This window comes from Hemiscyllium ocellatum, chromosome 21, assembly GCF_020745735.1.
Source record: "Hemiscyllium ocellatum isolate sHemOce1 chromosome 21, sHemOce1.pat.X.cur, whole genome shotgun sequence".
In the NCBI taxonomy this organism is placed as follows: domain Eukaryota; kingdom Metazoa; phylum Chordata; class Chondrichthyes; order Orectolobiformes; family Hemiscylliidae; genus Hemiscyllium; species Hemiscyllium ocellatum.
In genome coordinates, this window is record NC_083421.1 from 21,187,846 (window position 1) to 21,210,691 (window position 22,846).

The 22,846-nt window shown below is 49.0% G+C and overlaps 1 protein-coding gene across 3 annotated transcripts in view; it reads left to right on the forward strand.

Annotated features, from left to right (window-relative positions):
* ddr2l (discoidin domain receptor family, member 2, like) overlaps positions 1 to 22,846 on the forward strand; it is a 102,791-nt gene that overhangs the window by 65,533 nt on the left and 14,412 nt on the right. For all 3 annotated transcript variants that reach the window (XM_060841269.1, XM_060841271.1, XM_060841270.1), the window contains exons 4-10: positions 7,196 to 7,424; positions 13,277 to 13,424; positions 14,711 to 14,816; positions 15,227 to 15,413; positions 16,726 to 16,981; positions 18,268 to 18,474; positions 19,129 to 19,295. In XM_060841269.1, the coding sequence (XP_060697252.1) occupies positions 7,196 to 7,424; positions 13,277 to 13,424; positions 14,711 to 14,816; positions 15,227 to 15,413; positions 16,726 to 16,981; positions 18,268 to 18,474; positions 19,129 to 19,295 (1,300 nt within the window). The remainder of the gene's footprint in view (positions 1 to 7,195; positions 7,425 to 13,276; positions 13,425 to 14,710; positions 14,817 to 15,226; positions 15,414 to 16,725; positions 16,982 to 18,267; positions 18,475 to 19,128; positions 19,296 to 22,846) is intronic.

Here is a 22,846-nt window from a genome sequence, read left to right on the forward strand (position 1 = left end):
GGGGGAGGCATGTGTGCACGTGTGTGAGAGCGGGACGGGGGGGAGGCATGTGTGCACGTGTGTGAGCGGGTCGCGGGGGAAGCATGTGTGCACGTGTGTGAGAGCGGGACGTGGGGGAGGCATGTGTGCACGTGTGTGAGAGCGGGACGTGGGGGAGGCATGTGTGCACGTGTGTGAGCGCGGGACGTGGAGGAAGCATGTGTGCACGTGTGTGGGAGCAGGATGTGGGGGAGGCATGTGTGCACGTGTGTGAGAGCGGGACGTGGGGGCGGCATTAGTGCGTGTCAGGTGGGGCATGTGTGCATATGACGGAGGCATATGTGCTCAGGAGCAGGGGTGTGGGGAGGTGTGTTGGGGAGCATGTGGGCATTTGAGTGGAGCATAGAGAGAATGTGCTTGTGTATGCGAGAGAGGGGGCAATAGAGAATGGGCGTGGGTGTGCGCGAGAGAGGGGGTAATAGAGAGCGGGCGCATGTGTGTGAGAGAGGGGGTAATAGTGGGCATGTGTGTGTGGGGGAGGTTAATAGAGAGTGGGCCCGTGTGTGCAAGAGAGGGGGTAATAGAGAGTGGGTGTGCGTGCGAGAGGGGGGTAATAGAGAGCGGACATGTGTGCGAGAGAGGGGGTATTGGCGAAGTGGGCATGTGTGTGCGAGAGAGGGGGTAATAGAGAGTGGAGGTGTGTGTGCGAGAGAGGGGTAACACAGTGGGCCTGTGTGTATGCGAGAGGGAGTAATACAGAGTGGGCGTGTGTGTGTGTGAGAGAGAGGGGGTAATAGCGAGTGGGCGTGTGTGTTTGAGAGAGGAGGTAATAGAGAGCGGGCACGTGTGTGCGAGAGAGGGTGTAATAGAGAGTTGGCATGTGTGTGCGCGAGAGAGGGGGTAATAAAGAGTGGGCGTGTGTGAGTAAGAGAGAGGGTAATAGAAAGTGGGCATGTGTGAGCAAGAGAGGGGTAATAGATAATGGGTGTGTGCGAGAGAGGGGACAATAGAGAATGAGCGCGTGTGCATGGGAGAGGGGTAATAGAGAGCGGACTTGTGTGTGAGATGGGGGTAATAGAGAGTGGGTGCGTGTGCACGAGAGGGGGTAATAGTAAGTGGGCGGGTGTGTGCATGAGAGGGGGTAATAGAGAGTGGGCGCGTGAGTGCGTCAGAGGGGGTAATAGAGAGTGAGTGCATGTGTGCATGAGAAGGGGTAATAGAGAGGGGGCACGCACGTGTGTGAGAGAGTGGGTAATAGTGTGCGTGTGTGTGAGAGAGGGGGTAATAGAGAGTGCGCGGGTGTGTGTGAGCGCGAGAGAGGGGGTAATAGAGAGTGGGCGCATGTGTAAGAGAAGTGGTAATAGAGAGTGGGGATGATGGCGGATGATAGGCTGTATACGGAGGTTGGTGGGGTGGTAGGTGAGAACCAGTGGGGTTCTGTCCTGGTGGCGGTTGGAGGAGCGGGAAGTGGAGGAGATGCGGTGGAGGGCATCGTTGATCACGTCTGGGGGGAATCTGCGGTCCTTGAAGGAGGAGGCCATCTGGGCTGTACGGTATTGGAACTGGTCCTCCTGGGAGCAGATGCGGCGGAGACGAAGGAATTGGGAATATGGGATGGAGTTTTTACAGGGGGCAGGGTGGGAGGAGGTGTAGTCCAGGTAGCTGTGGGAGTCAGTTGGTTTATAGTAGATGTCTGTGTTGATTCGGTCGCCTGAGATAGAAATGGAAAGGTCCAGGAAGGGGAGGGAGGAGTCTGAGACGGTCCAGGTAAACTTGAGGTCGGGGTGGAAGGTATTGGTAAAGTGGATGAACTGTTCAACCTCCTCGTGGGAGCACGAGGCAGCGCCGATACAGTCATCGATGTAACGGAGGGAAAGGTGTGGGGTGGTGCCAGTGTAGTTGCGGAAGATGGACTGTTCCACATATCCTACAAAGAGACAGGCATAGCTGGGACCCATGCGGGTGCTCAGTCGATTCCCTTGAACTCAGCACCGCCCTCCTAACCTGCAATTTTCTTCCTGACCTCTCCGCCCCCACCCCACTCCGGCCTATCACCCTCACCTTGACCTCCTTCCACCTATCACATCTCCATCACCCCTCCCCCAAGTCCCTCCTCCCTACCTTTTATCTTAGCCTGCTGGACACACTTTCCTCATTCCTGATGAAGGGCTTTAGCCCGAAACGTCGAATTTCCTGTTCCTTGGATGCTGCCTGACCTGCTGCGCTTTAACCAGCAACACATTTTCAGCTCTGATCTCCAGCATCTGCAGACCTCACTTTTTACTAATAGAGAGTGCACGTGTGTGAGCGACAGAGGGGTAATAAGAGTGGGCGTGTGTGAGCGAGAGGGGGTAATAGAGAGTGGGCGTGTGTGTGCGAGAGAGGAGGTAATAGAGAGTGGGCGTGTGTGTGCGAGAGAGGAGGTAATAGAGAGTGGGTGCGTGTGTGAGCGACAGAGGGGTAATAAGAGTGGGCGTGTGTGAGCGAGAGGGGGTAATAGAGAGTGGGCGTGTGTGTGCGAGAGAGGGGGTAATAGAGAGTGGGCGTGTGTGTGCGAGAGAGGGGGTAATAGAGAGTGGGCGTGTGTGTGCGAGAGAGGGGGTAATAGAGAGTGGGCGTGTGTGAGCGAGAGGGGATAATAGAGAGTGGGCATGTGTGAGCGAGAGAGGGGGTAATAGATAATGGGTGTGTGCGAGAGAGGGGACAATAGAGAATGGGCGCGTGTGCGAGAGGGGGGTAATAGTAGGTGGGCGCGTGTGTGCATGAGAGGGGGTAATAGAGAGTGGGTGCGTATGTGAGAGAGAGTGGGTAATAGTGTGCGTGTGTGTGTGAGAGAGGGGTAATAGTGTGCGTGTGTGTGCGAGGGAGGAGGTCATAGAGAGTTGGCGTGTGTGCGCGCGAGAGAGGGTATAATAGAGAGTGGGTGTGTGTGAGCAAGAGAGGGGTAATACATAATGGGTGTGTGCGAGAGAGAGGACAATAGAGAATGGGCGCGTGTGCGTGAGAGAGGGGTAATAGAGAGCGGACTTGTGTGTGAGATGGGGGTAATAGAGAGTGGGTGCGTGTGTGTATGAGAGGGTAATAGAGAGTGGGCACATGTGTGTGAGAGGGTAATAGGGAATGGGCGCATGTGTGCAGGAGAGGGAGTAATAGAGAGTGGCGCGTGTGTGCGTCAGAGGGGGGTAATAGAGAGTGGGTGCATGTGTGCATGAGAAGGGGTAATAGAGAGCGGGCGCGCACGTGTGTGAGAGAGTGGGTAATAGTGGGCGTGTGTGAGAGAGTGGGTAATAGTGGGCGTGTGTGTGAGAGAGGGGTAATAGAGAGTGCGCGGGTGTGTGCGAGAGAGGGGGTAACAGAGAATGGGCATGTTTGTGCGATAGAGGTGGTAATACAGAGCGGGCACGTGTGTGCGAGAGAGGGTGTAATCGAGAGTGGGCTCGTGTGCGCGAGAGAGGGGTAATAGAGAGTGGGCGTGTGAGAGCAAGAGGGGGGTAATAGATAATGGGTGTGTGCATGTGTGCAAGAGAGGGGGTAATAGAGAATGGGTGTGTGCGTGCAAGAGAGGGGGTAATAGTGAATGGGCATGTGTGCGTGAGAGGGGGTAATGGAGATTGGTGCGTGTGGGCGAGAGAGGGGGTAATAGAGAGTGGGCACGTGTATGAGAGAGGGGGTAATAGAGAGTGGCCGTGTGTGTGGGAGGGGGTAATAGAGAGTGGGCACGTGTGTGAGAGAGGGGGTAATAGAGAGTGGGCACGTGTGTGTGGGAGGGGGTAATAGAGAGTGGGCGTGTGTGAGAGAGGGGGTAATAGAGAGTGGGCGCGTGTGTGTGAGAGGGGGTAATAGAGAGTGGGCACGTGTGTGTGGGAGGGGGTAATAGAGAGTGGGCACGTGTGTGTGGGAGGGGGTAATAGAGAGTGGGCACGTGTGTGTGGGAGGGGGTAATAGAGAGTGGGCACGTGTGTGTGGGAGGGGGTAATAGAGAGTGGCCGTGTGTGTGGGAGGGGGTAATAGAGAGTGGGCACGTGTGTGAGAGAGGGGGTAATAGAGAGTGGGCACGTGTGTGAGAGAGGGGGTAATAGAGAGTGGGCACGTGTGTGTGGGAGGGGGTAATAGAGAGTGGCCGTGTGTGTGGGAGGGGGTAATAGAGAGTGGGCACGTGTGTGAGAGAGGGGGTAATAGAGAGTGGGCACGTGTGTGTGGGAGGGGGTAATAGAGAGTGGGCGTGTGTGAGAGAGGGGGTAATAGAGAGTGGGCGCGTGTGTGTGAGAGGGGGTAATAGAGAGTGGGCACGTGTGTGTGGGAGGGGGTAATAGAGAGTGGGCGTGTGTGTGTGAGAGAGGGGGTAATAGAGAGTGGCCGTGTGTGAGAGAGGGGGTAATAGAGAGTGGGCGCGTGTGTGTGGGAGGGGGTAATAGAGAGTGGGCACGTGTGTGTGAGAGGGGGTAATAGAGAGTGGGCACGTGTGTGAGAGAGGGGGTAATAGAGAGTGGGCACGTGTGTGTGAGAGCGGGTAATAGAGAGTGGGCGCATGTGTGTGGGAGGGGGTAATAGAGAGTGGGCGTGTGTGTGTGGGAGGGGGTAATAGAGAGTGGGCGTGTGTGTGTGGGAGGGGGTAATAGAGAGTGGGCACGTGTGTGTGAGAGGGGGTAATAGAGAGTGGGCGCGTGTGTGAGAGAGGGGGTAATAGAGAATGGGTGTGTGTGTGTGAGAGGGGGTAATAGAGAGTGGGCACGTATATGAGAGGGGGGTAATAGAAATTGGGTGCGAGAGAGGGAGTAATAGAGAGTGGGTGTGTGTGTGTGTGTGTGTGTGCGCGAGAGTGGGCAACCAGAGGGTCGTGGGAGGTGCAGCATGTGAGCATGAGGGGACAGCGCATGTGAGCGTGAGAGAGTGGGGTAACGCATGCGCGTTGGAGAATGGGAGTGTGTGTGACAGAGAGTGGGGGTGTGTGTATGAGAGGGGAGAGAGAATGTGCATATATGAGGGAGAGCGGGCGTGCATGTGTTATTGAGGGAAACTAGGGGGTGTGGGTGTGAGGTAGAGTAGTGGGTGTGTTTTTGTGGGGGTGTTTGGGGGTGTGTGTGTGTGAGGTAGAGTAGTGGGTGTGTGTTTTTGTGGGAGAGTAGGGGGTGTGTGTGTGAGGTAGAGTAGTGGGTGTGTGTTTTTGTGGGGGTGTTGGGGGTGCGTGTGTGTGAGGTAGAGTAGTGGGTGTGTGTTTTTGTGGGAGAGTAGGGTGTGTGTGTGTGTGTGTGTGAGGTAGAGTAGTGGGTGTGTGTTTTTGTGGGGGTGTTGGGGGTGCGTGTGCGTGAGGTAGAGTAGTGGGTGTGTGTTTTTGTGGGAGAGTTGGGGGTGCGTGTGTGTGAGGTAGAGTAGTGGGTGTGTGTTTTTGTGGGAGAGTAGGGGGTGTGTGTGTGTGTGTGTGAGGTAGAGTAGTGGGTGTGTGTTTTTGTGGGGGTGTTGGGGGTGCGTGTGCGTGAGGTAGAGTAGTGGGTGTGTGCTTTTGTGGGAGAGTTGGGGGTGAGTGTGTGTGAGGTAGAGTAGTGGGTGTGTGTTTTTGTGGGGGTGTTGGGGGTTCGTGTGTGTGCGGTAGAGTAGTGGGTGTGTGTTTTTGTGGGGGTGTTGGGGGTTCGTGTGTGTGCGGTAGAGTAGTGGGTGTGTGTTTTTGTGGGAGAGTTGGGGGTGAGTGTGTGTGAGGTAGAGTAGTGGGTGTGTGTTTTTGTGGGGGTGTTGGGGGTGTGTGTGTGTGTGTGTGAGGTAGAGTAGTGGGTGTGTGTTTTTGTGGGGGTGTTGGGGGTGCGTGTGCGTGAGGTAGAGTAGTGGGTGTGTGCTTTTGTGGGAGAGTTGGGGGTGTGTGTGTGTGTGAGGTAGAGTAGTGGGTGTGTGTTTTTGTGGGGGTGTTGGGGGTGCGTGTGCGTGAGGTAGAGTAGTGGGTGTGTGTTTTTGTGGGAGAGTTGGGGGTGAGTGTGTGTGAGGTAGAGTAGTGGGTGTGTGTTTTTGTGGGGGTGTTGGGGGTCCGTGTGTGTTTTTGTGGGAGAGCAGGGGATGTGTGTATGTGAAGTAGAGTAGTGGGTGTGTGTTTTTGTGGGGGAGTTGGGGGTGCATGTGTGTGAGGCAGAGTAGTGGGTGTGTGTTTTTGTGGGAGAGTTGGGGGTGAGTGTGTGTGAGGTAGAGTAGTGGGTGTGTGTTTTTGTGGGAGAGTAGGGTGTGTGTGTGTGTGTGTGTGTGTGTGTGTGTGTGTGTGTGTGTGGTAGAGTAGTGGGTGTGTGTTTTTGTGAGGTAGAGTAGTGGGTGTGTGTTTTTGTGGGGGTGTTGGGGGTCCGTGTGTGTGCGGTAGAGTAGTGGGTGTGTGTTTTTGTGGGGGAGTTGGGGGTGCATGTGTGTGAGGCAGAGTAGTGGGTGTGTGTTTTTGTGGGAGAGTTGGGGGTGAGTGTGTGTGAGGTAGAGTAGTGGGTGTGTGTTTTTGTGGGAGAGTAGGGTGTGTGTGTGTGTGTGTGTGTGTGTGTGGTAGAGTAGTGGGTGTGTGTTTTTGTGAGGTAGAGTAGTGGGTGTGTGTTTTTGTGGGGGTGTTGGGGGTCCGTGTGTGTGCGGTAGAGTAGTGGGTGTGTGTTTTTGTGGGGGTGTTGGGGGTGCATGTGTGTGAGGTAGAGTAGTGGGTGTGTGTTTTTGAGGGAGAGTTGAAGGTGTGTGTGTGTGTGTGAGGGAATTGGATGTGTATGTGTACATAAGAGTTGATGAGGGAGAGCTGAGAAGTAAATATAAATGATGCTGTCTTTCTGTGTGCATGTGTGTTACTTTGTGTTCATGTGGCCCATGTTTGTTACTCTGCCTGTACGCACGTGTGTGTAACTCTACCCCTTTGTGAGCACTCACCCAAGTTTGAGGCTTGGTTTTGTTGCTCTCTCAGTCAAATCCTCTGCCTGCCCGGTATCACATACGGTGTATGTTCACCTGGACTTAGTGTTGGCATGCCACTCGTGCTGAACTCTGCTGTAACAGGCGGTGCTGGTGGTGAGGATTGTTGGAGAACTTCCACATTGCTTGGTAGGTGCCATGCCAGCTGCCCTGGTTGCAGATACTGTGCAATAAATGTGAGAGCTATAAGGGCCTGTTAATCCATGCTGACTAACTGCAAGTGCTGCTGGTGGGTTAGTGTGGTGTCTTACTGCCCCCTCCTGGTACTGTGACAGTGATGTAAGTGTTTTGTGTTGTCTTTCAGGCTGGAGAAGGAGCGGGGTGATGGAGCCTGGTGTCCAGTCGACCTCCTGTACCCTGACAGTGTGGAATACCTGCAGATTGACCTTCATGCCCTCACCTTCATCACACTGCTTGGCACACAGGGGCGTCACGCTTACGGAAATGGCAATGAGTTTGCCCGTGCTTACCAACTGGATTACAGCCGGGATGGGAGGCGCTGGATAACCTGGAAGGATCGCCAGGGGAAACAGGTGAAGAAAACGCTGCCCACTCCACCCACACACCTGCTTCCTCATGGAACCTCAAACACATAAGGCACATGGGCATCGCTGGCTGGGCCAGTATTTAATACCTGTCCCTAATTTCCCCTGTGAGGGCGAGCTGCCTTCCTGACCTGCTGCAGTCCACATTGCTGTAGATTAACCCACAATGCCGTCAGGCAGGGAGTTCTAGGGCTTTGTTCCAGCGATACTGGAGGAACTGTGATCTGTTTGCAAGTCAGGACAGTGTGTGGAAGGGAGCTTGCAAATACTAGTATGTGTATGCATCTGCTGCCTTTGTTCCTCCAAGTGGTTGAAGTCAGGTTTAACGTAGTTTGTGAAGGTCCTTTGGTAAGTTGCACCTGTACATCTTATAGATGGTACACACAGCTGCCACTGGGCCTCAGTGGTTGTGAGAGGGAAAGTTGAATGTGGTGGAGAGGGTGTCAATCAGTGGGCTGTTTTCTAATTGATGATGTAGAGCTTCTTGTGTGTAGTTGGAGCAGTGCTCATCCAGGCAAGTACGGAGAATTTCCTCACTCTCCTATGTTGTTCCTTCAGATGCTGGTCAGGTTTTGTGGAGTCTGGGTGAATTACTCGCTGCGTGATTCCCAGCCTCTTGTAGTCACAGTATTTATGTGGCTCGTCCAGTATCATTTGTGACCAATGTTAACCTCCATGATCTTCATAGTGGAGGGTTTAGATTCCCTACAGTATTGAAACAGGCCATTCAGCCCAACAAGTTCACATTGATCCTCTGAAAAGTAACCCACCCAGACCCATTCCCCTACTCTATATTTACCTCTGACTAAAGTGCCTAACCCTACGGGCAATTTAGCATGACCAATTCACCTGACCTGCACATCTTTGGACCAAGGGAGGAAACTGGAGCACCCGGAGGAAACCCACGCAGACACGGGGAGAATGTACAACCTACACACGGACAGTCACCCAAGGCAGGAATTGAACCCGTGTCCCGGCGCTGAGGCAGCAGTGCTAACCCAGTTTAGGCAATGGTCATACCGTGAATGTCAAGGATTCTCTCCTGTGGAGATGATCATTGCCTGGTACTTGTGGCATTCTCAAGCCCCTCACCATCCTGACTTGGAAATATATCGCCGTTTCTTCACTGTCATTGAGTCAAAATCCTATAATTCCCTCCCTAAGGGACAGTGTGGGTCACCCCACAGTAGGTGGACTGCAGCAGTTCAAGAAGGCAGCTCACCACTACTTTCTCAGGGGGCAACTAGAGACGGCCAATAAATGCTGGCCAGACAGCATCCCACACATGAATTTTGAGAAAAAAACTGCTCGTGGCCATTTATCAGCTCAATCAGCAGGTTGTCCCAGTCTTGTTGGTTTTGAACATGGACTGTTTCAGAATCCGAGGAGTTGTGAGTAGTGCAGAACGTTTGGCAGTCATCGTGAACATTCCACCACTTCTGCCCTTCTGATGGAACAAAGGTCATTGATGAATCAGCTGAAAATGGTCAGAGCTTGAGTATTCCTTTGAGGAAATCTCACCTTGTGATAGTGTCCTTACTCTGGGTCAAGAGACTTGGGTTCAAGTCCCACCTGCTTCACACATTTCTAATAACACCTTTAGACAGGTTGATTAGAAAATATTATCCTGGGGAACTCCTGCAGTGATAGTTTAGAGCTGAGGTGATTGACTTCCAATAACCACAACTATCTTGCTATATCCAGCTTTGACTCCAGTGCTGAGTTTCCCAATTCCCATTGACTCTAGATTTGAAGGATCTCTCGATGCCACAATTGGTCACATGCAGCATAAATATCAGTCACCTCGCCTGTAGAATTCAGCTTCATTATCTACGTTTACACCAAGGCTATAATGATGGCATGAGCTGAATGGAACCCAAGTTTAGCGTCGGTGAGAAGGTTATATATGAACTAGGAGCAGGAATTGGCTCTAGAGAGTCGTAAAGATGGATAGCATGGAAATAGACCCTTCAGTTCAACTCATTCATGCCGATCAGATATTCTAAGTTAATCTAGTCCCATTTGCTAGCATTTGACCCATGTCCCCCTCAACCCTTTATATTCATGTACGCATCCAGATGTCTTTCAAAAGTTGTAATTGTACCAGCCTCCACTACTTCCTCTGGCAGCTCATTCCATACACGCACCACCCTCTGCATGAAAAAGTTGACCCTTAGGTCCGTTTTAAATCTTTTTCCTGTCACCCTAAACCGATGTTCTAGTTTTCGACTCCCCTACCATTGGGAAAAAGACCTTGGCTATTCACCCTGTCAATGCCCTCCATGATTTTATAAACTACTTATAAGGTCACTCTTCAGCCTCTGACACTCCAGGGAAAATAGCTGCAGCTTATTCAGCCTCACCCTATAGCACAAGCCCTCCAACCCTGCCCCTCAATTCTGCTGTCCATTCAGTAGGATCACAGAACATAGTACAGTACAGCACAGTACAGGCCCTTCGGCCCTCGATGTTGTGCCGACCTTTTATCCAACTCTAAGATCAGACTGACCTGCATACCCTTCATTTTACTATCATCTATGTGCCTATCCAAGAGTTGCTTAAATGTCACTAATGTCTCTGACTCTACTACCACTGCTAGCAGTGCATTCCACACACCCACCACTCTCTTTGTAAAGAACCTACCTCTAACATCTCCCCTAAACATTCCTCCAATCACCTTATAATTATGCCCCCCCATGATAGACTTTTTCTCAGGGCAGAAATGGCTCTGGCCATCCACTCTATCTAAGCCTCTCAACATCTTGTAGATCTCTATAAAGTGACCTCTCATCCTCCTTCGTTCCTAGCTCTGTCAACCTTTCTTCATATGACATGCTCTCTAGTCCAGGCAGGATCCTGGTAAATCTCCTCTGCATCCTCTCTAAAGCTTCCACATCCTTCCTATAATGAGGCAATGGGAACTGAACACAATATTCCATGCGTGGCCTAACAAGGACCCTGTAGAGCTGCAGCATAAGCTCGCAGCTCTTAAACTCAAGCCCCCTATTAATAAAAACCAGCATATGCATTTTTAGCAACCCTATCAACGTGGGTGGCAACTTTGAGGGATGTATGGGCATCGACCCCAAAATCCCTCTGTTCCCCCACACTGCCAAGAATCCAGCCTTTAACCCTGTATTCTGCATTCAAATTTGACCTTCCAAAGTGAATGAGCTCTCACTTTTCCAGGTTGAACTCTACCTGCTACTTGTCAGCCCAGTTCTGCATCCTGTCAATGTCTCGTTGTAACCTACAACAGCCCTCCACATTATCCACCACTCCACCAATTTCATGTCATCGGCAAACTTACTAACCCACCCTTCCACTTCCTCATCCAAGTCATTTATAAAATTCACAAAGAGCAGAGGCCCCAGAACTGATCCCTGTGGAACACCACTGATTACCAAGCTCCAGGGTGAATACTTTCCATCTACTTCCACCCTCTGTCTTCTATGGGCCAGCCAATTCTGTGCTGAAAATGTGTTGCTGGTTAAAGCGCAGCAGGTCAGGCAGCATCCAAGGAACAGGAAATTCGACGTTTCGGGCATGATGAAGGGCTTATGCCCGAAACGTCGAATTTCCTGTTCCTTGGATGCTGCCTGACCTGCTGCGCTTTAACCAGCAACACATTTCCAGCTCTGATCTCCAGCATCTGCAGACCTCACTTTTTACTCGAAGATTACAGCCAATTCTGTACACAGACAGGTTTCCCTGTATCCCATGCCTCCTTACTTTCTGAATGAGCCTACCACGGGGAACCTTATCAGTCTTACCTGCTCTGCCTTCATCAATGTGTTTTGTCATATCCTCAAATAATGCAGTAAGATTTGTGAGGGATGTCCTGTCCCTCTGAAAACCATGCTGACTATCTCTTATCAAACTATGGTGTTCCAAATAATCATAAACCCTGTCTCTCAGAATCCTCTCCGATACTTTGCCCATCACGGCCATAAGACTGACACGTGTGTAATTCCCAGAATTATTCCTATTCCCTTTCTTGAACAAGGGAATAATATTTGCCACCCTCCAATCATCTGGCACTACTCCAGTGGACAGTGAGGACACATAGATTATCACCAAAGGCCTAGCAGTCTCTTCCCTCACTTCCTGTAGTAACCCAGGGTATATTCTGTCCGGCCCAGGGGACTTATCTATCCTTATGTTTTTCAAAGTTTTCTGTACATCCTCCTTCCTAACGTCAACCTGTTCTAGCATATCATCCTGTTTCACGCTGTCCTCAGAAACGTCAAGGTCCCTCACACTAGTGAATACTGAAGCTAAGTGTTTATTAATGACCTCCCCTATCTCTGACTCGAGGCGCAAGTCCTCTCCTGATTGGCCCTACCCTCACTCTGGCCATCCTCTTGTTCCTCACATAAGTGTAGAATGCCTTAGGATTTTCCTTAATCCTACCCACCAAGGCTTTTTCATCCCCCTTCTAGCTCTCCTAAGACCATTCTTCAGTTCCTTCCTGTCTACCTTGTAACCCTCTAGAGCCCTGTCTAATCCTTGCCTCTGCAACCTTAAGTAAGCTTCCTCTTGACCGAATGTTTCACATCCCTTATCATCCAAGGTTCCTTCACCCTACCATCCCCTTCCCTGCCTCAGTGGGACAAACCTGTCCAGCTCTATTAGCAGGTGCTTCTAAAACAACCTCCACATTTCTGTTGGACATTTCCCTGAGAACATCTGTTCCCAATTTGTGCTCCACCGTTCCTGCCTAATGGCATTGTAATCCCCCCATCCCTGAATTAAATACTTACCCATACCATCTGCTCCAACCCTGAAGGAGGCTGAACTGTTTGTGGTTTGAATTCCACATCCCTATCTACTTCTGAGAAGTTTTGATTCCTGTACCTAACGAGAATCTATCCACCTCCGCCTTAAAACTACTGAAGGACTCTGTTGTTTCCATGGCTTCTTATCAACAATCCTTCTGTCTGCCTACCTTTTCTCTCTCTCTCTCTGTGCGTCGACCTATCCATCAGTCCTCCTGCCTCCCACCCCCCACTGTCATCAGTATGGATACCACCGAGATGCTTCTAGTTCTGAAAAGGCCTCACCCGACCTGAAATGTAAACTTTGCTTTCTCTCAGCAGATACAGCCAGACCTGCAGAGTTTTTCCAGCAGTTTCAGTGTGTGTTTATTCCTAGCTACATAACTTGTTACTGCTCACACTGTGAACTCCTCCTTTCTGCACAACTCTTTTGTGTGATACCTTTAGAATGTCTTCTGGAAATCTATGTATAATAAGTCTACAGGCTTCCATTTATCCACACTGCATTACTCCTTCAAAGAACTCAAATAAACCAGTTAAGAATGATTTATATTTCATAAAACAAAAACTGTGCTGACTTTTCTCGATTACTTTGTCTTTTTTGTAAATGCCCAACTATAACCTCCTCAGTGATCAGTTTTAGCACCTTTCCCGTGACAGATGCCAAGTTAAATGGTTTATAGCTTGCTGCCTCCCTCCTTCCTTTCTTGAGTAGGGGAGTTACATCTGTTACTTTGAAGCCTGTTGGCACCTTACCAAAAGTTTGTGAATTTGGTAAATTAACAGCAATGCACCAACTGCTTCATTTGCCACCTCTTTTATAATTCCGTGGCTGAGAAAGTGCTATTTGATAGCGCTGTCAATGACCCATGATGCCTCACTGCGATGGGGTTGGAGCGTGCACTATGAGAGGGGAATAGGTCAGTAGACTTTGGTGAAATGTTGAGCTAAATGTGTTTGCTCAGTCTGCAGCTTCACCCTCTCTGCTGCTTTTCTATACAGGTACAAGCCCTGTACCAACCTGCAGCCTTCTAATCTCTGGCATGTCCTTTTATCTTACAGATTATTCCTGGAAATGTCAACACTTATGATATTGTACTAAAGGACTTACGGCCTCCGATCATTGCCCGCTACGTGCGGGTGATCCCAGTGACTGAGCAGCCATCGAGTGTGTGTATGCGGGTTGAGCTGTACGGCTGTGCCTGGGCTGGTGAGTCTTCCTTGATCTTCCCTCCCTGCAAAGTCAGAAATCACACGACACCAGTCTATAGTCCAACAGATTTATTTGAAATCACAAGTAGTCCCCTTCGTCAGGTTGGATCTGTTAGATTATAACCTGGTGTCGTGTGATTCCTGACTTTGTCTACCCCCCAGTCCAACACCCCCCCATCATGTCCCTGCCTGTAGTTTAAAGCATCTAACGCTCCTTGTGTTACAGTGAGCTGTAACATTATTCCAAACAGTTTGTGATTCCCTCTGTGATGTCCAGGGTTGCTGGGCTCCTTATTTAATATACATCAAGTGCAAATGTAACAGCATGAGAAGGGATGGAGTCAGAAAGCAGAAAACTAAATTCCAGCTGGTCTAATATCTAGCATTGAGAAATTGCAATAGTTTATTATTAAACAAATAATAACTGGACTTTGTTTCAGTGGGTTATGTTTTTATTTAAAAATGTCAACATGGTTTGACAAATTTATTGGAATTTTTTGAGGATGAAATGAGCAGGGTGGATAAAGGAGAGCCGATAGATGTAGTGCATCTTGATTCACAAACTATAAAAGGTCACAATCCAGGAAAAAGGTGCATGCTATTTTGGGGTGATAAATATGCAAATTGGCAGATAGAGTACAACTTGGGAAAATGTGAAGTTGTCCACATTGGCAGGAAGACAAGAAAAGCAGATAGTTATTTAAACGGAGAGAGACTGCAAAATGCAGCTCGACCTGGGTGTTCTTGGACATGAATCACAACAGGTTAGTATTCAGGCACGACAAGTGATTAGGAAAGTAATGGAAATGTGTTACAAGGGGAGTGGGTGTGGGATTCCTTTGCTCTGAGCTGGTAAGCTCTGAAATTCTCTTCCACAGAGAGCAGTGGAGGTTCATTCACTGGATATTGAAGGCTGTGTTAGTCAGATAAGTATTCTTTAAGGGAGCCAAGGAGCACAGGCAGGGAGGTGGTTAAAGCCACAATTCCAGTTGGTTCATGATCTTATTGAAGCTAGGTGCCAAATGATTTCTTCCTGCCCCTATTTTTTCCTGTTCTTCTGTTGAAGCAGGCCATTCAGATAATGGTTAGAATCTGTTTATTTCAAGTGGAATTCTTTTCCTGGGTCCCGGTTCCCCTGAGAGTGAATGTGAGTGCATACGTGTGTGTGTGTGTGTGTGTGTGTGTGTGTGTGTGTGTGTGTGTGTGTGTGTGTGTGTGTGTGTGTGTGTGAGTGAGAGAGAGAGAGAGAGAGAAGCTGATTTTCTCATTGATATCTGTGTCCAGATGGCCTGTATTCGTACAGTGGGCCTGTGGGACAGACCATCGGAAAGCCAGGGGCAGCAGTCGTCTACCTCAATGACTCCACCTATGACGGTGTTCAAGACTCCAGGTGAGCCTTTATGCTACGGTAGTGAAGAAGTGATAATAGAGATGTCTTAACCAGTACTTATCATATGACCCAAGATTAGTGTCTGGATACATCGGGTATTGAATGCACTTGTTTGTTCCTGTCATTCATAAGTGGTTTGATTGTGCCAATGTCTGGTCAATGCAGAGTAAAGATGTTGAGAAATTGTTGGAGTAGTTTTTGGTTCTGGTTACCTTGTAATCCGTATACTACCTAACTTCAGAGACTTCAACAGCATCCATTGCCTACACAGTGTGTGATCAGGCTTCTCACCCTCAGTGATGCAGCTCCAAGAGATGGGTGGGAGGGCTGGATGGATGGTTAACGTCTTGTTAGCTCTCACCTTGGGTCTGATCTTGGCTGAGGTCTGACTGATGCCACTCTCTGCCTAGGCGCAGTCAGGATGGTCTGGGTCAGCTGACAGACGGGGTCCTGGGGTTGGATGATTTCACCCAGAGCCATGAGTACCGTGTGTGGCCAGGCTACGACTACATTGGCTGGAGCAACGAGACCTTCGCTGGCCAATATGTGGAGCTGGAATTTGAGTTTGACCAATGCAGGAACTTCTCCAGCATGAAGGTCAGTGTGCAAGAAGCCAGTGGTCTGCTGACTGTCAGGCTGGTCCTCGATCTATTTCTCACCTCCTGTGCCCACTCTCCTGAGTACCTCCCCATTACAACCTCCTCCTGAATCCTGGGATCTTTCTGAAACATGCTTTCCCTCAGTAAAGTGCTCAGCAGCATCAACAGGAGTTAGTAATGCTCAGAATCATTGTCTCCTGCTATGTTGTTAATTCACTCATTTAACCCTCAACTTCATTGGGACTTGATGGGCTGAATGGCCTGCTTCCACACTGTAGGGATTCTATGATTCTACCTGGGGAAGGTAAAGCAGTCTCCCCCTGTACAGGTACATTCCAGGGTGCTAATATTTGGCCTTGTTCAGGAACTGAGAATCTGTGTGTTAACGCTGTGCTTGGTTCACTGCTCCCTTTGAGCTGTCTCTCTCTGTTCATCCTGTAGAGTGGCAAGTAGCGCAAGGTAACGTGGCAGAGTTTATCACGTGGAGGCTGTTGATCAGATATACAAAACCACCTCCAAACCAGTGAGCTGACATTTTCAGTACAGTAAACGCTGGCCAAACCAGTAATATTCACATCCTGTGAATGAATAATTAAAAAAACATTGAGAGTCAAAACCTGTCACTTAAGTCTCAGTGATTGGAGGATTTATTTTGCTGACCATTTATTCAGCACCCCATGACCTCACTGTTCTTCAACTGCTTTCACTGACACCTTCCAGAAAGCCTGGGAACACCGTGAGTTCAGATTGAAGTTCCAAACTCCCAGTTAAGCAGATAATTGTCTTTCTCCCCCTCCCCCACATAATACAATAAGTGAAATAAATTCAGGAGATACACCATCTCCACAGGCCACCCTCCACCTCGTCAAGTTCAGCTTTTGTACATGGTCACCCCATTCTCCATCTCTCTCCCCCCATACTTCTCTCCTGTCCTCCATTGTCAACCCCCCGTCCTCCATCGCTTACCCCCGTTCTCAATCCCTCTCGTCTCCCATCCTCTTTCCCCACCTTTCCTCATCCTCCATCATCCCCATCCCCACCCCCAATTCACCCACTCTCCATGATCACTCCTCCCGTTCCTGTCCTTTTCCTTTCAATGTGCCACACGGTCTCTTTTTTCAATCACATGGGCTCCCTCTCTTTCTTTCCTCTGACGCTCTCTCTGACTTTGTCTTTATGACGGACTGAATCCCTCTGTCCTCTCATTTCCCTCTTTGACCCTTTTGTCGTATTCTCCCTCTCATCCACTTGCCTTTTCCTCTCTCTCTGTCTGCCTGTCTCTCCCTTGACTGACTCGGTCTCTCCCACAGGTTCACTGTAACAATCTGTACACAAAATCGGTGAAGATTTTCCACCGGGTTGAGTGTTACTTCAAGCAGCAGCTGGTGGCAAACTGGGAGCCCGAGTCGGTCGGGGTAACCACAGTGATGGACGACAAGAACCCAAGTGCGCGGTTCGTTGTTGTACCCCTAGGCCAGAGGCTGGGTAAGGCGATCCGCTGCCGGTTCTACTTTGCAGACCGCTGGATGTTGTTCAGTGAGATCTCCTTCCAGTCATCAGTCGCAGGTAATGACTGTCACCACTCCATCAGCAACCAAGGCCTGTCCTTTATCTCAGTCTCATAGGTAGACAGCCAGAATCCTTTTGACCATTAAGATCAGCGTTCACTGATGTCATTGGGTCCTGAATATTAGTCTGAAAGGGAGCAACTGGGGAGCGGTTCTTCAAATACAAACAAGTTTTATAATCAGCCAGAGTCATTCGCAACTGGAACTGCACAAACTATTTATAATCATAGAGTCATACAGCACGGAAACAGACCCTTTGGTCCAACCAGTTCATGCTGAACATAATCCCAAACTAAACTGGTCCCACCTGCCTGTTCCTGGTCCCAATCATTTCCTATTCATCTACTTATCCAAACATCTTTTAAACGTACTCCACCACTTCCTTGGGAAGTTCATTCCATACACGAACCCCACTTCTGGATAAAAAACTTCCCCTTGTGTCTTTTTAAAATCTCTTTGCTCTCACCTCAAAAATGTGCTCCTTAGTCTTGAAATTCCCTGCTCCAGGGAAAAGACAACTACCATTAACTCTATCTAGCCCCCCTCATTGTTTTATAAACTTATAGAAGGTTGCGCCTCAATCTCAATCTGCATGAATGAAGGGCTTATGCCCAAAACGTCGAATTTCCTGTTCCTTGGATGCTGCCTGACCTGCTGCGCTTTTCCAGCAACACATTTTCAGCTCTGATACTCCAGCATCTGCAGTCCTCACTTTCTCCTCTCAATCTCAATCTCCTACACTTGAGTGAAAAGATAACACTTTTATGCTGAGAACTTTATTTCAATTAAAGATACTTGGTAAAACACTCCCCTGCTGATGATTAACTCCCTATAATTATACAACCATTTCGCCCCCCCCAAACCTTGGTTAACCTGTTCCATTGTTCCACTGGATGTTCAGCACTCCTTCAGAGCAGATTAGATGACAGCTGTTTCTTCTATTACCACCACTGTAGTAGACTCCCTTTGCTGGTACATGTAGGTATGGTAGAATCAAGTGGATAAAACATGCAGTGCAGTTTTGAATTCCCAATATATATCTTTAGAGGGGAGGCTGTAAGGTGCAGTTCTAGTTCCTGTTGAGGAGTTTCCTCTAGGCTTTGGCTCCCAGGTGATTTGGGAGTGTCAGGCCCTAAACATTGGCAATGGCAGTCCCAGGGATCATGGGAAAGTCCCAGGAGGCACACAGAATGCCTGGGAAATTGAAGGGAGCAGGCAGCAATGTATTTCTGCAGAGTTTGCTTCGTCATTAACTTTTTAATTGGATATTTTGCCTTTTGACAGATGTAGGGGGAGCGAATCCTTTGGAACACCCTCAGCCTTCCTGGAGAGAGGATCCTTCCCAAATCCCAGCGGTTCTGAGTACTCCCAGACCAAATGCCGGCCTTGACCTGGGCTCCAGGCCCAGCCTCTCACCAACACTGAGCGCGACCAGTTTTCTTAGCCCCACGCTGAATGATACTGTCAACAACCTCATTACCCTCACCCTTGGTAAAGAGCTTCTGGGATTTGCAAAACTTCACCATTGCTATGTTCCGTCTCCCCTTATCCTACTCTCTCTCTCTTTTTCTTTTTCTTTCTGTCTGTCTGTCTCTCTCCCTCTCCCCACCCCCCCTTCTCTGTCTCCTCTCTCCTCTCTCTGTCTCTCCCACACTTTTCCCCTCTCTCTTTCTTGCTCTTCCTGTCTCGCTCTCTTTGTCTGTCTCTGCTCCCTCCCTGTCTGTCTCTGCTCCCTCCCTGTCTGTCTCTGCTCCCTCCCTGTCTGTCTCTGCTCCCTCCCTGTCTGTCTCTGCTCCCTCCCTGTCTGTCTCTGCTCCCTCCCTGTCTGTCTCTGCTCCCTCCCTGTCTGTCTCTGCTCCCTCCCTGTCTGTCTCTGCTCCCTCCCTGTCTGTCTCTGCTCCCTCCCTGTCTGTCTCTGCTCCCTCCCTGTCTGTCTCTGCTCCCTCCCTGTCTGTCTCTGCTCCCTCCCTGTCTGTCTCTGCTCCCTCCCTGTCTGTCTCTGCTCCCTCCCTGTCTGTCTCTGCTCTGTCTGTCTCTCTTCCTGTCTCTTCCACATTCTTTCCTCCACTCTCTCCCTCTTTCTCTCCCTCTTTCTCGCACTCTGTGTCTGTCTCACATTTTCTCTCTCTCTTTCTCTCCCCCCAGCCCCCATAGACAGCTTCCCTCCTCACACCATCAGCAGACCTATTAACAAGGTTGAGGACAGCAGCACCTCCATTCTGATTGGCTGTTTGGTAACCATCATTCTCCTCCTCCTCCTCATCATCATCATTATCCTGTGGAGGCAGCACTGGAAGAGGATCCTCGAGAAGGTATGCCCCCTTTAACAACCCGCCCCCTGGGTCAAGTCTGCTTTAACCGTGGGTGGCACGGTGGCACAGTGGTTAGCACTGCTGCCTCACAGCACCTGAGACCCGGGTTCAATTCCCGCCTCAAGCGACTGACTGTGTGGAGTTTGCACGTTCTCCCCGTGTCTGCGTGGGTTTCCTCCGGTTTCCTCCCACAGTCCAAAGATGTGCGGGTCAGGTGAATTGGCCATGCTAAATTGCCCGTAGTGTTAGGTAAGGGGTAAATGTAGGGGTATGGGTGGGTTGTGCTTCGGCGGGTCGGTGTGGACTTGTGGGGCCGAAGGGCCTGTTTCCACACTGTAAGTAATCTAATCTAATCTAATCTAACAGCCCTTCGCCACTGGTCTGTGTTCATTGGTCGCAGAGACCAAATACCAAATGTGGGAAATTAAATCATTTATTTTCTAGAAGCCCTAGTCAGTGGAGAAATTAACATACTAGAAGCAGAGTGGGGATAATCATTGGGAAATATAATATAATATCACTGGATGGGGGAAAGCTGTTAGATCCATGGATTGTGAACATAACATACAACTTGTTTTCTTTCCTTCTATTTTTGTAAGCTGGGGAAAGTGGTTTTAGGAATGAACATGTCCCTGGAGAGAGATTCAGGGACTGTTGAAAGGAATTCTTTTAATGGGAGAGGGTGAGGTCAAACAGTAAGAGAACATAATGAGGTCAAAGGCAAGGTAAAAGGTGTAGTTGACAAGATCAAGGAATAAGCTACAGACCAGGACTGCCACCAGGAACAGAAGCTCAAGTTTTGGCCAGTCTTGATGGCTTACAAGCAGGTTAGGTAAGAAATTAATAATAGCTGCCAAAGCAGAAAGGGTTATAAAACTGGAGAGAGTTTGGGATGTAGACAGAGGTACCAAATAAGGGACAGCCAGCCCTACCACAGAAGTGGGTAAGCACAGGAAATGGACTTCAAAGATTAGACTAATCTACATTTCCTTCATTGTACCTATCCAAGAGTTACTTATATGTCCCTCATGTATCTGAGTCTACCACCACTGCTGGCAGTGCATTCCACGCACCCACCACTCTCTGTGTAAAGAACCTATCTCTGACATCTCCCCTAAACCTTCCTCCAATCACCTTAAAATTATGCCCACTTTTCCAGCATGGGAACAAGTCTCTGGCTATCCACTCTATCTAAGCCTTTCATCATCTTGTACACCTCTATCAAATCACCTCTCATCCTTCTTCGCTCCAATGAGAAAAGCCCTAACTCCTTCAACATCCCTAGCTTTCTTCATAAGACATGCCCTCCAGTCCAGGAAGCATCCTGGTAAATCTCCTCTGTACACTCTCTCAAGCTTCCACATCCTTCTAATGAGGTAATGGGAACTGAAAACACTATTCTAAGTGTGCTCTAACCAGGGCATTATAGAGCTGAGGTATAACCTCACAGCTCTTAAACTCAATCCCCATGCTAATGAAAGCCAAAACACCATAGGCCTTCTTGACACCCTATCAACTGGGTGGCAACTTTGAGGGATCTATGGACATGGACCCTCAAGATCCCACTGTTCTTCTACACTGCCAAGAATCCTGTCTTTAACCCTGCATTGTGCATTCAAATTTGACCTTACAAAGTGAGTCACTTCACCCTTTTCCAGGTCGATCTCCATCTGCCATTTCTCAGCCCAGTTCTGCATCCTGTCAATGTCCCATTGCAACCTACAACGGCCCTTCACACTCTCCACAATTCCTCCGACCTTCATGCCATCGGCAAACTTACTAACCCACCTTTCCACTACCTCATCCAAGTCATTTATAAAAATCACAAACAGCAGAGGCCCCAGAACCACTCTCTGCAGAACACCACTGGTCACCGAGTTCCAGGCTGAATACTTTCCACCTACCACCACTCTGTGTCTTCTGTGGGCCAGCCAATTCTGTATCCAGCCAACCAGATTTCCCTGTATCCCATGCCTCCTTACTTTCTGAATGAGCCTACCGTGGGGAACCTTATCAAACAACTTGCTAAAATCTGCATCCACCATATCCATTGCTCTATCTTCAACAATGAGTTTTGTCACATCCTCAAAGAATTCAATAAGGTTTTGGATGTAGGTTTGCTCGCTGAGCTAGGAGATTGGTTTTCAGATGTTTTGTCACCATATTAGATAACATCTTCAGTGAGCCTCCGAATGATGCACTGGTGGCATGGCCCGCTTTCTATTTATATGTTTGAGCTTCCTTGGGCTGGTGATGTCATTTCCTGTGGTGACATCATTTCTGATCCTTTTTCTCAGGGAGTGGTAAATGGGATCCAAATCAATGTGTATATCGATAGAGTTCCCGTTGGCTTGTCCTAGGATGGATGTGTCGCCCCAGTCGAACTGTTGTCCTTCCACATCCATATGTAAGGAGACTAGTGGAAGTGGGTTATGTCTTTTTGTGACTAATTGATGTTCATGTATCCTGGTGGCTAGTTTTCTGCCTGTTTTTCCAATGTAATGTTTGTTGCAGATCTTGCAAGGTATTTATAAATGACATTAATTTTGCTTGTTGTCAGTATAGGGTCTTTCAAGTTCATTAGCTGCTGTTTTAGTGTGTTATAGTGCAAGCAAAATACCTTGCAAGAACTGTAATAAACACTACATTGGATAAACAGGCAGAAAACTAGCCACCAGGAGACATGACATGAACTAGCCACAAAAAGACATGACCCCCTCTCACTCATATCCTTACATACAGATGAGGAAGGACACCATTTCGACTGGGATAACACATCCATCCTAGGACAAGCCAAACAGAAGCATGGCATTCCAACGGGAACTCTACCAACAAACGCATTGACTTGGATCCCTTTTACCACCCCCTGAGAAAAAGAACAGGAAATGACATCACCATGGGAAATGATGTGACCACAGGAAATGACATCACCAGCCCAAGGAAACTCAAACGTATAAATAGAAAGCGGGCTACACCACCAGTTCTTCATTCAGAGGCTCATGCAATGTCTGAAAACGAACCTTCCAGTTGAGTGAGCAAACCCACATCCAGAACCTCGACCTGAGCTACAAATCTTCTCAAAACTCGCTAACTATAAGGTTTGTGAGGCATGACCTATCCCTCACAAAGCCATGTTGACTATCTCTAATCAAACTATTGTTTTCCAAATAGTCATAAATCCTGTCTCTCAGAATCCTCTCCAATACTTTCCCCATCACAGACATAAGACTGACTGGCCTGTAATTCCTAGGATTAACCCTATACCCTTTCTTGAACAAGGGAAATAACATTTTCCACCCTCCAATCATTTGGTACTACTACAATGTGCAGTGAAAACACAAAGATCATCGCCAAAGGTGCAGCAATCTCTTCCCTCACTTCCTGTAGTAACCTTGGGTATATCCCGTCTGGCCCAGGGGATTTATCTATCCTTACATTTTTCAAAATTTTCAGTACATGCTCCTTCTTAACCGCAACCTGTTCGAGCTTATCAATCTGTTTCACGCTGTCCTCAGAAGCGTCAAGGTCCCTCTCAGAAGTGAATGCTGAAG